This window comes from Anguilla anguilla, chromosome 4 (genome assembly GCF_013347855.1).
Source record: "Anguilla anguilla isolate fAngAng1 chromosome 4, fAngAng1.pri, whole genome shotgun sequence".
Lineage (NCBI taxonomy): Eukaryota > Metazoa > Chordata > Actinopteri > Anguilliformes > Anguillidae > Anguilla > Anguilla anguilla.
Genome location: NC_049204.1, coordinates 41,874,696 through 41,891,430, shown reverse-complemented (window position 1 = coordinate 41,891,430; position 16,735 = coordinate 41,874,696). Strand labels below are relative to the sequence as shown.

General features: G+C 40.5%; 1 protein-coding gene across 3 annotated transcripts in view; it reads left to right on the top strand.

Annotated features, from left to right (window-relative positions):
• Positions 1 to 16,735, top strand: part of pola1 (polymerase (DNA directed), alpha 1) — a 144,758-nt gene that overhangs the window by 80,622 nt on the left and 47,401 nt on the right. For all 3 annotated transcript variants that reach the window (XM_035415335.1, XM_035415336.1, XM_035415334.1), the window contains exons 31-33: positions 4,005 to 4,136; positions 4,405 to 4,579; positions 5,631 to 5,812. In XM_035415335.1, the coding sequence (XP_035271226.1) occupies positions 4,005 to 4,136; positions 4,405 to 4,579; positions 5,631 to 5,812 (489 nt within the window). The remainder of the gene's footprint in view (positions 1 to 4,004; positions 4,137 to 4,404; positions 4,580 to 5,630; positions 5,813 to 16,735) is intronic.

Here is a 16,735-nt window from a genome sequence, read left to right as displayed (position 1 = left end):
AGACCATGTGAAGTGGGGTCACAGCTGATTGACAGGTGACAGTAAGGAAAGGATACCACCCCACAATGCTCTATGGCTACTGGCTTCTCACATCCTGTCTCCAGACTATAATTGATTATAAGGCTGAACATAAAGGTGCGTTTTTAATCTAGATTTGAATATTGAGATTGTGTCTGACTCTCTTATAGATTTTGGAAGCGTGTTCTACAGTAGTGGGGCTCTGTAGGAGAAAGTTCTACAATGTGGCATTGCAGAGTTGCCACGGTAGCCTTGTTAAAAAGTATTGAACAGGTAGAAACGGCAGAGTGCTGCATTTGACATTGTCACTTTTGGAGAAACAAGCCGTGAAGTTATTGTCTTGCGTCAGTTTCTATACGACTAGTAACATTACCTACCAGACCGAAGTGCAACGCTGATTTTAGAGTTTAATTTCACAGCCATCTAACGTTATACAGTCAGTCTGTCGTCTTGTTAGCAAGGTAGCTAATGTTAAACTCAGTCAAATTGCCGAACACTGAACTGTGTGAAGTGTGGGTGTATTTTATTTGTAGTTGTATAAATACAGAAATGTAAATGACTTTCCCGCAAAGATTATACAGATGCAAAAGTTTAAACGTTTTATTTTTAGTTACCCAGCTAGGCAGTGTTATGAGTGAGTGGTTTTCCTGAGGGGGGATTTGTACCCGGCCTATTGCTTATCCAAGTGTCGTACTAGTGAAGCAGACTCTGAAACTATGCTATTTTAAACGAGTGCACTACTTCATGCGTCCATACCTGTGTATCCAATGTTTTTATTGGCTGATGTACCTAAATGTCCAATGGGGAGATATTCTATTTGGGCCTGGAGCATTTGAGATGACGTAATCAGGCAGGAAAAAGGAGAAGGAAAAAACGTAGCAAATGCCTAAGTTTAGTGCTTTGTTGTGTGGATGTGTGAAGTTGATTGTGAATTCTGTCTGTTGAAATGGGGTCCAAAGGTACAGAAATTAATGTTTTTAACCGCTGAGAGTCTGTGGTCATTGTGCTTGTTTCTATAGGAAACCCTGAAAAGTGCCAAACTCTCAGTGCTGTATAGGTATGGAGTATGCCGCCCTGCTGAGGCGTAACTTGGCAGTGTGGCATACCTGCCATCCCAGTTTGTACTGGTGTGAACTGGTCTTTTTGAAAATGGTTATTAAAAGCTTTTGAACCGCATTGCGTATCTGATTTATTGATCGATATGTATGAATATATGACACAGTTGAAATGATCGAAACGCTCAAATTGTTTTTCTGCTAGCTAGTGTGACATCAGTATGTTTCTGTGCTTGTGTGAGACGCTTTTCTCACAACAGTGAGTTGTTTTGAGGGCATATTTTATGTGTGCTGTGTAAATCATTTGCATTAGTGTGATTGCATATTGTGTTTGAGATTTTATGTGTGTGTGTGTATTTATTGTAGGTGTGTTTGAGTTTCTTTGAGTGTGTCTGTGTAGTCCTGTGGAATACCATGTGGTGTATGTGTGTGAATATACACTACATGGCCAAAAGTATTTGGACACCTGACATCCAACATCTTATCCAGAATTATGGGCATTAATATGGAGTTGGTCCACCCTTTGCTACTATAACGACCTCCACTCTTCTGGGAATGCTTTACAATAGATGTTGGAGCATTCCTGCAGTGATTTGCCATTCAGCCAGAAAACCATTTGTGAGGACAGGCACTGATTGGGTGACACGGTCTGGCTCGCAGTTGGCTTTCCAGTTGATCCCAAAGGTGTAGGATGGGGTTGGGGTCAGGGTTCTGTGCAGGCCAGTCGAGTTCTTCCGCACCGTTCTTGACAAAACCATTTCTACATGGACCTTACTGTGTGCCTGGGGCCATTGTCATACTGGAATAGAACAAGGCCTTCCCCAAATTGTTGGGGAAGAACAGAATCGTCTAGAATGTTATTCTATGCTTTAGCATTAAGATTTGCATTCACTGGATCTAAGGGGCCTAACCCAGATTATGAAAAACAGCCCCAGATCAAGGGGTGTCCAGATACTTTTGGTCATATAGTGTATATGTGTATACTGTCTGTGGCATATGCATACGTGCATGTCATTGTATGCGCTTGAGTGTATTGTGTATGTGTGTGATTGTATGGGTGTGTATGGGCATATTGTCTGTGTGTGTGAATAGGGTTTCAAAGGGTCGGAATATTTCTGGAAATTTTGTAAGGGAAGTTAAGCTCGGGAATTTTGCACAATTTAAATATAAAAATCTTACCTTTTAATAGTGACCTTATTTTGGGGGAATACACATAAAGAAGCAATACTAGGTCTTATAGCATGTTTTGGTTAAAAGGATTCCCATTTAATTGAATTGTAACCATGCACTGCATTCAGCAGCGCACTCTTCCATCACACATGTACTGATAATTTGCCAGCATCCCTTTAAAGGTGCAGTGTGTAGAATTTAGTGGCATCTAGCGGAACAGACTTGGCAGAAATGGAATATAATATTCATAAGTATGTTTTAATTAGTGTATAATCCCATGAAAATTATAATTGTTGTGTTTTTGTTACCTTAGAATGAGCTCTTTATATCTACATAGGGAGCGGGTCCTCTTCCACGGAGGCCGCCATGTTGCACCGCCATGTTTCTACAGTAGCCCAGAATGGACAAACGGCTCTAGAAGGGGCGCATTTGCCTGGCTACATTCCAAAATAGCTGTGCGTAATACCACATGTGGTATATTTAGTGCTTAGTCTGGCTTGATTGACAATCCATGTATTCAGTAGGTGAGAGTATAAGTTTGTGCATGCAAACTTATACTAATGCAAAGTACACAGTTTATGCCTTGTTAACACCTTCTGCTAGCTAGCTGTTACCATGTGATGTACCATGTGATGTAGCTTGATTGAGCATGCTAATTGAGGAGATTGAATTAATCTATTTCCATTCATTCTTTATTGTAAAACATTTATTTTATAAATGAGTTGTTCACTTTAAACACTAAGACCTGTTCTGAATTGTTATTTTGTTTTTTTTTCATCATGGAGAAAGGGGTCATAACAAATATTTTTGTTGACGAAATTAACGACGTCTGATAAGTAGGATATTTTTATCGCTGTGAAGCGATCGTATAAATATTGGTAATTTTGGACAAGCGGTTAGCTTCTCTTCAAAACTTTCCGTCTTTGGTCACATAGTGTGCTGCCGATGTCACTTGGCGCTACTCACGGTATACTGCTCGTCACTAGAACCGCGGGGTCAACTGACCCCTTGCGCAGTAAAATGGGATGTATTTTGTTCATGTTTATTCCACATGTCTGTCATTTCTTGACTTTTTTTTAAAAACTCACACTTCAACTATCTATGTAAATAGAATTCTAAAACAACACTCAGAAGACTGTTTTTAGGGGGTTTTTTTTAGGTGTTAAGAGAAAAGTCTTTTTTTTTTGGAGGGGGGTGTCAGAGAATTTTTGCAATTATGTCTGCTTATGATATGGTAAAAAGTTTGTTTCTGTCTGCATATGACATGGTAAATGCAGCCTGAGGAAATAGGGCTATATTTCCATTTTATTCCTGTTATTTCCTGTTAATTCCCATTAATTCCCATGGAAAGTTTCCATCCTTGAATATTCCTGGAATTTTGCAACCCTATGTGTGAATAAATTTGTGTATATTGTGTGCACATGCACGCATATGAGTGTGTGCATGCAATTGTGCGAGTGTATATTATGTGACTGTACACTCTTCATGCGATTGTACATGTGTCTGAGATTATTGTGTAGGTGTGTAATTCTGTGGGTGTATATTATGTGTCAGTACACTGCATGTGGTTGTATGTGTCTGAGAATATTGTGCAATTGTGTGCAAGTATATTTTGTGTCTGTACACTGCATGTGATTGTATATGTGTCTGAGATTATTGCGTTTTTTTTGGGTCTATATTATGTGTGTCGACACTGCATATGATTGTATGTGTCTGAGATAATTGTGCAATTGTGTAGGTGTATATTATGTGTCTGTACAGGCTCTCACTAAGGATCCTCAGGACTACCCCGATAAGAAGAGTCTCCCACATGTGCATGTGGCTCTGTGGATGAACTCCCAGGGGGGGCACCGGGTCAAAGCGGGGGACACAGTCTCCTATATTATTTGTCAGGTAGGCGTGGCGCACAGGAGGAGGTGAGATTTACTAAATTTTAGGACAGGACATGAGTGCAGGCCTTTAAAAACAGTGGCGCTCTTGGTTGCATGTGTTAAGCGAGCCTTTGCCAAATGGTTGCCCATGAGGTGGAGTGAGGTGTGTGTGCACGCATTCCAATAGACCGTTACTGGTTCCGTCAACTCCGTCAAGCTGATGTGTCATTGCTGATTTTTCATTTTCACATACACATTAGTTATTGTGTACCCCCTCCATGTTCCTTAAGGATGGCTCGAACCTGAGCCCCAGCCAGCGGGCCTATGCCCCGGAGCAGCTGGAGAAGCAGGGGGGGTTGTCTCTGGACACACAGTACTACTTGGCCCAGCAGGTTCATCCTGTGGTGTCCAGAATCTGCGATCCCATCGAGGGCATCGACGCTGTGCTCATCGCTACCTGGCTCGGTGAGTCGCTTTGTGTGCGTGGAAAATGCAGGTATTTCATTCATGGGTTAAATTTCAACCTTAAGCTTTTATTTTAAAATAACTAATCTTGCTGCAATATACAGTTTCATGCATACACAACAAATGTATGATTGGTGGAGGGTGGGGAGAGGGGGGCTCAGCACGCTGCTGTGGCATTGCGTTTCTGGGTTACGCGGAAGCTCCTTTAAAAGAGTCTAGAATTCAGAATGGTGGAAGGGCGCAGGCCAGGTGTTCCTGCAGGAGTGCATAGATGCCTTTCTCGCCTACACTAAGTATCCCCTTTTCTGTCATCGCCTTTTGGTGGCAAGTGCTCCATCTTAAATGGGGTTTAGCAGTTAACCAAATTTTCACTAACCAGCGTTAGAACTCACTCACTTTCACAAAATGTATTTGAACTGATTTACTGAAAGTACTTTAAGTGTAATCTTAGATGTTTTTTCTAATTCCAGGATGATGTTTTTAGTTTGTGTTAAAAATGCAGGTCATATTTTGTAGTCAAAAGCTACAAAACAGGCTGTGCACATGCCTGCCTGTAGATGGTGCCAGCTGATGGTGATATTGGCCAACAGGCCCAACAGTGACTGTTGATCTCTTTAGCCTTTTACTTGGCAGATGTGTTTTTTAAATTTATTAGTTTATTTATTTATTTATTTAGATTATTCTAGTTTACTCACTTATCCACTTAACCAAATTGTGGAGGATGTATCCTGGGCTTTTGTGTGTTTATTTATTTTTCATACGCTACTGCTAATCAGAGCCACTCATGATAGGTGAATGGACATTTCTTTGCTGTAGTTTAGTTAATTGAAAATGGGATATTCCCTTCACTCATTAGTGAGTGTATGTCTAGGCTCTGCACCCATGTGATTTGATTTGTGTGGCCCCAGTTCTGTCCTGTCAGTAAGGATCTAAGGGAAAGGTCTTTAATGTTGCTGTGGTGGTCTCATGGTCAGGTGATCAGTCTGTGTGTGTTGAAAGCTTGGCAAAGAGATATTAGGGTGTAACCCCCTTTGTTCCCCTGGCCCCCTAGGTCTGGACCCCTCCCAGTTCCGGGCACAGCAGCAGCACCAGCGGGAGGATGAGGTGGGGGGCGTGTTTGGGGCGCCCGCCCAGCTGACTGATGAGGAGCGTTACCGTGACTGCCAAAGATTCACCTTTGCATGTCCAGAGTGCGGCACTGAAAACATTTATGACTCTGTGTTCCAGGGAGCGGTAAGCATGTGCACACACAGACACACAAGCATACACACTCACGCTCACAAGGCGCACGCTCACTTTCTTGTGCATGCATGCATGCATACATCCACAAAAACACCAGAGGTCGCACGGAGCTTTCAGAAATCTGTGTATCAGAACTCATGAAAATCTGCCTTCTGACCAATTCCATTTTTGTTTTCAGACAGACTGATATTATTAATATTTATCTATTAATAAATTAGATATGGGTGCAGTTCAAGTTTAAAAAGCATTTTTAATATCATCTGTCCACGTCAATGCAAACATTATTTGACTTGGCCAGGTGGTTGCGAAGTTTAAAAGGGTAGTTTTTGTGATTTTTTTATTTAAAGCTGTGAAGTATCAAAGCATGACAAACTAATGTGCTAAACATAAACTGTGCTAAAGTGATATTATGGCAAACAATAATAACTAAAAAGTGCGGTTTCTGCTTACTATAGGTTTGACTCCATTATTCTTAACTGTGGTAAAAGTATCCAAAATGGCAGCTGTAGTTAAAATATAATTATCAGTAAATATATAAATATGTCAGATGTTACTTTACTCTTTTCCTTCTTTACGGATATTGTTCTTATTATTATATTCTTATAAGAACTAATGACCAGACTTGCTGGCTAGCTAACTTTAAACGTGACTTTATGAAGCAGCAAGCTATCTGTGTCAACTAGCTGTCACGGTTTGCTAATTGCAGATTAATCACTTTACAGAATGAGTGAGAGCAGTGCCCATGTCTTTATTTATGTCTTAGTAACATGAGGTAAAAGTGTCATAATACATTCATTACACCTGCACAAAAGCAAAGCTCATGCAAGAGGGGATATTGCAATTACATGCGTGTCTGTCTGACTGTAACAGCCATAGTTCTAACAGTTTTGCTCAGATTTGGATGAAACATTGCACATAGGTTGACAGGTGACCAAGGTCCTAAATTTTCAAATTGGTCAAGGATAACCATTAAAAAAAAAAAAAAAAAAAAAAAAAACTCTTTTCATTAATGTCTATTGACATCAATGTTCAGAGTAAACTTTTAGAATATATGAGGGCAATACTTCACTTTCTTTCACATTGGCCAATATAGGGCTGCACTGCACAGATCAAGATTACATTGCCCACGAAACTTACTGAAGTTTGTTCTCCAGAAGCGTAGATTATCTGTGAGAAGTAGGAGCTTTTGACTGTAATTAGGAAGCAGAAAATAAAATTAAGCTCCAGGAAACCAGGAAATTCATAAATATTTGTATAGGTTGTCAGGGAAGTGAGGTTTAAAATATGTTTATTTTCTCAATCCAGTGGTTTTAACCACTGACACCCTTGTTTAATGTTCAGCACACTAAATACCAAACATTAACATTAAGTGCATTAACAATTTCATTTGGTAATTATTATCAAAGATACCAAATATAAATTAAATCACCAAATTTGTTGATAGTCAGAGCAACCTGTTGGATCAACCTTTAACAAAATGTACAACTCACAACCAGATTAAAATGAAGAAATTTATGTTATGAGCATTGAACATCTAATTTTAAACAATGTATGTTACAGATGTGGACAGGTTAGTCACTAAAGAAATGAATGAAAGAAAACACCAAACCACAGCTTGTTTCTCCCAAGTAGTTCTAAGAAAACCAAGATCAAAATTAAAAAAACAGACAGCACAATATTCCAAATAAACCAGGGATAAAAATTTTAAAATGCCAGATGAACTGTAAGACCAAGAATGTCAGATCCTGTGCACATCGAACATCAAGGGAACACCAGGCCCAAATGCAAGGTTCAGATTCTCCACATACCAGCAGTAGAAGCCAACCCCCGATGTTCACTGCAACAGATGTTAACTGGACACTCCCCCATTCTAATGGTGGAATATTATTTTATTGTAATGTTTTTGTACATAATGTGCGGTTTTACTATCTCCATGGGCTGTATTTGTCACTTTGGGCATAAAAGTACAAATTTAAATGTACTTTGGGCTGATATGTGCTAGATTACATTACAGAACAAACATGAACATAACATTTCACTTGGAGTGATCATAAATAGTAACGTTTGATTACATACTGTAGAGTGCAGAAAAACATACAAGGGTGAATGATTACACATTTAGGTATGTATACCAGAAGTGTGTCAATGGTTTTGCATTATTTTTCAATGTTATGTCAGTGTTTCATCTTAAACCATCATAAGGGGCAAATTTATATGCTTTATAATGGACAAAAAGCATTTTATTCAAATTTGGATAGGTTTTCTACTGGACATGTATAGTTTTTACCTATTCTACATTATGTGGTTCTCAGTATTTCATTTCATATTCAAACTTGTGGACGCCCCTGGTTTGACATGTATCATGACTTAATTGGACATTCCCTGTCATGTCTGTGGAGGGGAAACAACATTCTTGTGGTTTGCCATATTGGGATGGCAGCTATGCCATCCTGCCAAGTTAGGCCTTGGCGGGAGGTATGACCCATACCTATACAGCATCGAGAGATTGGCAGTTTTCTGGGTTTTCTACTGAAATAACCACACTGACCACAGGCTCACAGCCCTTAAAAACATTAATTTCTGTACCTTCTGACCCCATTTCAACAGACAGAATTCACAAACAACTTCACACGTCTGCACAATTAAGCCCCAAACTTAGGGGATTTTGCAGTTTCTTCTTTTTTCTGCAAGTTTACGTTATCTTAATGCTGCAAGCCCACAAACAGTATGTCTCCAGTATGGAGGACGGAGTGTGGCACAGTGGGTAAGGAACTGGGCTTGTAACCGAAAGGTCGCAGGTTCGATTCCCGGGTAAGGACACTGCCGTTGTACCCTTGAGCAAGGTACTTAACCTGCATTGCTTCAGTATATATCCAGCTGTATAAATGGATACAATGTAAAGTGCTATGTAAAAAGTTGTGTAAGTCGCTCTGGATAAGAGCGTCTGCTAAATGCCTGTAATGTAATGTAATGTCTCCCCATTGAACATTTACCTACAGCAGCCAATCATTTACCTACACCAGCCATGCAAACTGTCACATACCCTTGCAAAATGGACTTATACCTTTGTCCCCAAGAAAATTTCCAGTCAAGACCGCTAGTAAGTTCATGGCTCACTGGCAATGTCACGGCCTATGGACTGCTGAGCCACAGGATTGAATCCCACCTGAAACTCTGGCTGATTTTTCATTTCTTTTACATGCTTATTTGCTCACTCATAATTACCTATTACTTTTCAACTATTGCTTTTGCAACTGTATAATACTTCTGGATCCTTGTGCAACAAATCTAGCCAGTCTTTCACCGAACCTATAGGCTGTATTATGACATACCATCTACACGTTCCGTTAACTGGCTACATTTGCTTTCAATGTGAACATTTTCTAGCCGGCTAAAATATAACCAGACCATATAGAATACAACCCTAGCTGAGTTGTGCTTACTGGCCTGCCTTCTTTGGTAAGATGAACCACATAGTAAGATGAAAAAACACAGGGCCAAGTTGCTTGAAAGAATTTAGGAAGCATTGGGTAGCAGCATTGCTTTGAAATACAACATGTTTAATTTGTGTAAACTAAGGTAGCCAATATTGTTAATTGTAAATTGGTGTAATTTTGATATCAGTACTTTTAATGGCAGGCCTAGATCTTGAAAGTGTTAATGACTTATTTTGCTTTGTATGTGTGAGTAACTTGCCATTTTTGTACATTTAAAACATGTTTTTCTGTCTCTTTCTCAAAGGCGATAAACTAAAAACTAGATATCCAACCAGATATATATATATCTTAAATTGACCATAAAATTTTAATTGGATATGATACATTTATTTTTCTCCTGGTTTTGACTGCGGGACAGGGCCTTTCTGTGTGGAGTTTGCATGTTCTCCCTGTATCCACGCGGGCTTCGGTTTCCTTCCACAGTCCAGACATGCAGCTTAGGCTAATTGGAGAATCTACATTGCCCATAGGTATATCCTGTAATGGATTGGCAACGTGTTCAGGGTTTATTTCTGCCTCTTGCCCAATACATGGGATAGGCTCGAGCTACCCTGTGACCCTGACCAGGAATGAGCAGGTTAGATTATATTTTCACACAAAACAATCTATACAGTTCCCTTGACTTCTGATTAATGATTTCTGCCTCTGGCTTTCTGCTTATTGAAGAAAAGATAGATCAAACACAAGGAAATACGCAAATGTTTAATCAGAAATAGTATTGTTTTTAACTGTTACTTTCACAAACCAAGTGCAGCGAGCTGCAAACTGGCTACAACTTAGAATCTGGTGACTGTGCCGAATGTTGGTCAGAATCAGCCTAGATAACTGTTTCCATAGCCTACACTCAGCCGACAGTTCTGACACCAAAAACTTTACTCTGTATTTACATGTGAGGGCACCCTTTTGCCCAAGACTATGCCCTCTCTTGCACAAATGTTGACATCTCTCCAAGTGCCATTCTGGTTTAATTTTGTTGCGTTTATCCATGAATTGTTGACTTAACCTGCTAATTAGACATTGCTCATTTATAAAAAGTGATGCAAAATATGTGGTCCCAAATAGAACAATCTTAGTGTAAAATCTTAGTGTATTTTTAAGTATACTGTACAAGCACCTACTCTAAGAGTATGAATTTGACTCTTTGAGAGAAGGTTTGAATCTTAAGCAATCTACCCAGTGGTGAGTACATGTTATTTGAAGTACATTAGACAGCAGAGCTGTAGCATTTGTCAACGCTCTGTGCTGATGTATCTTGATGGAGAGCAGGCTGATTTTAGTGTAAGGCTGATCAATTTAATTTCCTGTCTTTTGAGGTTTTTGGCAAATGCAAACATTTAGTTAACGTTTTAGAAGCATGTGAAAGCACTAGACCATACAGTGCGTTAACAAACAATTTGGAAAATCTTGAAATAAGGTTAGTAAGACCGGGCTTCTCTTTATTGTTCTAATTTAACTGGGGCACCTGTGGTTTGTGCACGTTGTGGCCTTTGGCAACTCGGTGGGGAAAAAAGCAGTTATGATAACTAGTGCAGCTGAGAACAAAAGCATGTGCCAACTTTGAATCTTGCAGCGAGGGTTTTACTTGTGCAGTGTGTTTGGTATGTAATAAGGCACTTCTGCTCTCATTGCTAATGTGAGATGTAAAACTAAGGTCAGAGTCTAACATCCCCCTAAATTCCTTACTTCATGTACAGAGCCAATTTGCCAAGTCTACAGTTTGCTTTCCAGCTAACCCCCCACCCCCCTGTGTTGTTTTTACTTTTTACTTTTAGACACAATTTGTTTTATTCTTTCGCCTAATAAAGTTTTATTTCTCTTTCTTTTTGTTTTCCCAATGTAAAGCGACTTTGAGTACCTAGAAAAGCGCTATATAAATATGAGGTATTATTATTAGGATAATAATAATATAATCTGTGTTTTTGAACTACTTAAAAGAATGTCTGTCTTTTCTTAATTTAATTTCTAGAAGTTACTGCTCATCAACCATGTGATGCCTGAAAAAGCACTATCCAATGAACGTGTATACAATTGAGGCCAAATGTTTACATACACCTAAGCTGAAGACATTCAAACTGAATTTTTCACAACTCCGCACATTTCATGGTACCATACATTTCCTGTGTTAAATCAATTAAAGTATCTACTTTATTTCCATAAGAGGTCATTTCAAAATAATAGCTAAGAGACAGATTTATTTCAGCTTTTATGTACTATAACAGATTTTCAGTGGGTCAAAAGTTTACATACAGTTTGTTAGTATTTGGTGGCATTGCCTTTTAATAGCTTAACTTGAATCAGACTGTTGGTGTAGCCTTCCACAAGCTTCTCTCAGGTCAGGGCTTTGTGATGGCCTGTCCAGTACTTTCACTTTGTTGTCTTTAAGCCATTTTGTTACAACTTTTGTCTATTTTCTGAAGTACCCCAGTCCCTTTTCCAGTAGAACACCCCCACAACATGATGCTGCCACCCCCATGCTTCACAGTTGGGATGGTGTTCTTCAGATTAAAAGGCATACCCTTTTTCCTCCATGCATAGTGCGGATCATTATGGCCAAACAGGTCAATTTTTGTTTCATCTGACCAGAGAATACTCATCCAAAAGGCTAGGTCTTCGTCCTGGTGATCACCTGCAAACTTCTTTCTAGCTGTTTTATGCCGGTCTTGGAATAGGGGCTTCTTTCTTGTGCAACAGCCTTTCAGGCCATGGCGATGTAGGATTCTCTTAATGGTGTGGATATAGATACTTTGGTACCTGATGCCTCCAACTCCTTCAGCAGTTCCTTTATTGTTGTCTTGGGGTTCAGATGAACCTTTTGGACCAAAGTTTGTTCAGCTCTGAGAGTTCATTTGTGCCTCCTTCAAGATTTTTCTATTTGTATACAATTGTTTGTGCTGATGTTCGTGGTACCTTCAGTTGTTTGAAAATTGCTCCTATGGAGGAATTGGGCTTGTGGAGGTCCACAATTCTTTTTCTGAGGTCTTGGCTGCGTTGCTTGGATTTTCCCAGGGTATCAAGGGCAAAAAGACAGTGGTTCTAAAGGTAGGCCCTTTAATACAGCCTCTGGTGCCAATTATCTCCTCCTAATTATGACAATTGGCCAATCAGAAGCTTCTGAAAAGTCATTACATCAATTTATGGAATCTTCCAGACTGTTTAAAGAGACAGTCAACTTGGTGTATGTAAACTTTTGACCCACTGAAATTCTGATATGGTAAATTAAACTGAAATAAATCTGTCTCTAATCGATTGTTTTAAAATGACCTCTGATGTGAACAAAGTAGATGCCCAAATTGACTTGCCAAAAGAAATGTATGGTAACATGAAATGTGCGGAGTTGTGAAAAACTGAGTTTGAGTGTCTTTAGCCTAGGTGTATGTAAACTACTGGCCTCAACTGTAGAGCACGGCTGCATTTTACAGCTGTGTGCCGCCCTGTGTACTCAGGGGTTCTATTCCCCATTATGGCACTCTCTGTGATGTTATCCCATCTCTGTCTGTTATCCTCTTCGCTTTCCCTCTATCTGAATAAAATGAGAAAAAATTCATAAAGGGGTGAACTGGCTTTCCTGAGAAAGAAGAAAGTGTGGACTAAGAATAGATCCTTGTGTAATTCCACGTGATACCAGTTTTTTGATGCATAATCTTCCCTGAAATATGGGAATAAAAGTAGTTAAGAGCAGTCCCAGAAGTTTTAACCCAATTTGTCAATGAATAAGGATGGTCACTGATGTTATACTACACTTTGATCCAGGAGATTGAGAATTAGCAAAGATTGCCATGATGCCAACGATGTGGGTGCCTCCATTTTTCTGTTGGTGGTTAAGTTGTACTGTAAGTTAGTTACCTTCAGGCATTCTGAAATGAGGTAGCTAGCTGGCTAACCCTCGTACAGGTGTTGCCCACATTTGAGCATGTTCAGCTTTCTTATGATTGGTGTTTTGTTTACATACTCAGTCGAACCCAAAAAGAGTACAACTCATCAATGAACATTGTTGCTGTTGGTGTAGGTGGAAAGATACCATGTTTTGCATCCATATGAATCAGTACGTCTCAAAAGACTGTTTAAAGACTACACTGGAAGTATAACAAATCTGAAGGTTTTGCAAATCAGGAGACATTTTTCAACTTGAAACAGATTTAAATGTCACGTTCTGTTTTTTTCTTCCGAAAAATGCAGAATACTGCATAAATGTGACCACTGACACATGCATACATGCATGTGTGCTCACACTCACTTCCACACACACTTGCACTTTCTCTCACATACGTACATACACACACACACCCTGTGTCTCACACACTTCCTCTCTGTCCTTCACACTCAAACATTGAAGGAGTCCCTGAGCCTCAGAACACTGACCTGCTGTCCAACCCCTTCCATGTCTGAGGAAAGGCAGGCAGCACTCTGCATGTCTGTTAATATTAGCTGCTCAGGATTCTGTAGAAGCTTTGATAGCAGATTCTGAGGGAATGGGGGTGGGTTAGGGTTTGGTCTTTGATCTGCTTAGCTCAAAGCCCCCCACCCCCCAGTTGCCTGCTTGGTGGGGTTGGACATGGCAGACCTTGGCCTTGTGCAACATTGAGGTGGAAGATAATCACCTGCCAATTAGGGGAGACTTATGTAGCCCTCGGCTTTCTCCCATCTCTCAGAAACTAATAAACCTGCCCCAAATAGCACGCGCTCCCCCACGCCTGTCCCAAATTGCACACTCCTTCGTATTTTCCTCCCTGTCTAGAGCCTCCCGCACCCTCCTCTGCTTTGCAGATTGAAACTCTCCTGGATCCAATCTGCCGTTAAGATGGCCTGGCCTTGGGCCACTTTGCATGGAGGGAGGGAGGGAGAGAGGGATGTAGGAGAAGAAAGAGTGGCCAAGAGTTAGCCCGCATCCTCTGCAATGGCCAGCCCACAGATAAGATGCTAAATGAATTAGGAGCCTGAGCGACAGAGTTGCCTTGATTCTGTGCTGATCCTCGGGGTGGTGCTGGTGGGGGACAACTTATCACAAACCCAAGCAGCCCAAACCTGAGGACCCCAGAGTAAAGCCAGCCAATGAGGGGCAGTGAGGCCTGAATCACATCCTGACCTAGTGCCTGTACCTGTGCCAGGGAGACAGTCCAAGTAGCACAGAGAGAAAGGGAGAGAGAAGTGAGAGGGGGGGAGAGAAAGAGGAATGCATGAATTCTCTTCAGGTGCAACGGCCGTCTTTTTCAGTTTTTATTATTCCAATGTTCCGGTTAGAGTTGTTGCAAATCTCTGTAGTGTATATGTGTGGTCCTTGTGTGTGTATGTGTGCGTGTATGAGTGTGAGTTTGTCTCAGGGTGCCTGTGCATGCGCTGCATGTTCCTAATGTTAGTGGTGTGCATAGGGTTGGGTACCAAAATTTGGTTCCTTACGAGTGACCACTGAATCTTGAGGAACCAACTGGAACCAAAAGCCGCGTTTCCACCGCAGGAACTTTACCCCGGAACTAGGAACCTTTTGAGGAACTCAGTGCGTTTCGACCGCAGGAACTAGGGTCTAAATTTAGTTCCGGGGGCTTTATTTTACCCCAAAAAAAGTTCCTGCTCGGGGGGTAGTACTTTCCAAAAGTACAGGAACCTTTGGGGAGGAGCTTGCAGCGCTGAACATTTCTGATTGGTCGAGTACTCGCAGCATTTTTTTTTGTGTATTTCAACCGCCATTTTTAAAAAACCTGCAGCCGCAAACCAGTTTGTTTTCATCATAACTTGAAATCAAACTTGTATGTTATGCGGCGCAGTAGCCTACTTTTGGTTATAGCCTGCCAACATCTTGGAATTATAACGTGTGCTCTTATGTTATTTTCTTGCTTTAGTATTCATTTTATAAAATGCTAAGCATTCGTGCTGGGACAGCATATTATGTACCAAATCGTTCAAACGGTTTAATTCGGTTGCTGAATATTTTCTTCCGGATTTTCTTTGTTAGCCCGTTGTAATTGACTCAAATTCACTCGTTTGATACAGTTATGTGAGGTATGCGGTAGTTATGCGTAATTTATGTTGGTGATACAGTAAAAGCAAACTGGAAATCACCTTCCGCACTTTTTGTCAGGGTAAAATAACAGGTTAATTCTAGTAATCGTCCCTTTTGCTTTTTCAGACTGCCGTAATTTTACTCTGCCATTCTTCAATTCCACAAAAAGACCAGGAAGACTGTGGACTAATTTATGGTGCATGGTTCGCATCTGGAGGGCACACTTCGCTGCTCGGCTAGCAGTAACTTTGAAGGAAAGCAAACGGTGGCTGTAGCACTGCTAATTAGAATTTTCACGCAAGTCCGAGTTTTCGTTCTGTTCTTGTCATTTTGCGATTAGCCTATATGGAATTGACGATGAGAAAGCAAACAATTCAACAGCAAATTGTTTACAACGTGTGCATGTTTTCTGCTGCTGTTGCCAGTTATTTGTGGAATGTGAATGCATTCTGTCGCCTCGGATGTCAAGACATGAAAGTGAATGTTCGCATAAAAACATAATGAATGTGTTTGAGAGGATATATAAAACAGTTACAATCTGACTGTTCGCCTGTTATATCCTATTTGCATAACAACGGTCCAAGTTCAACTACCAACGACAGTTTTGCTTGACAACGGTAAAATTTGCCCAAACGGCTGCAGAAGAATATTTCAATAATAATATTTCGATAAAAATCAATAAATACAAAAGTAACCATATATAGTCATTGTTGGTAACCCGTTGTATATAAGTGGAATAAACCCCTCCGGGCTGTCCCGGTTATTGGAAAATAATGTAGGCTACTTCGGTGGTAGTATGGGGTTACAGAAGAAATCATAGGACAGATGGACCGACGACAACGTCGCTTTTTCATACGTCAGTGGGCTAATTTGCTTAATCTTCACGGGACTTTAGACCGCGGTGGAAACGCAGACAACAATGGGCTGAAGGAACCTTTTAGTTCCTTGAAAAGTAGTTCCGGGTACTTTTGGTGGACCTTTTAATTTGAATCAAATGCTTGGGGTAGCCTTCCACAAGCTTCTCACAATAGTTTACCAGAATTTTTGCCCATTCCTCCTGCCAGAACTGGTGTATCTCAATCGGGTTTGTGGGCCTCCTTGCTCGGACACACTTTTTCAGTTCAGTACACAAATTTTCTATGGGATTCAGGTCAGGGCTTTGTGATGGGCTCTCCAATACTTTCACTTTGTTGTCTTCAGGCCATTTTGTTACAACTTTGGAGGTATGCTTAGGGTCATTGTCCTGCTGGAAGACCCAGTTGCAACCAAATTTTAACTCTCTAGCTGATGTCTTGAGGTGTTGCTTCAGTATTTCTAGATGATCCTCCTTCCTCATCGTGTCATCTATTTTTTGAAGTGCACCAGTCCCTTTTCCAGCAAAACACCCCCACAACATGATGCTGCCACCCCCATGCTTCACAG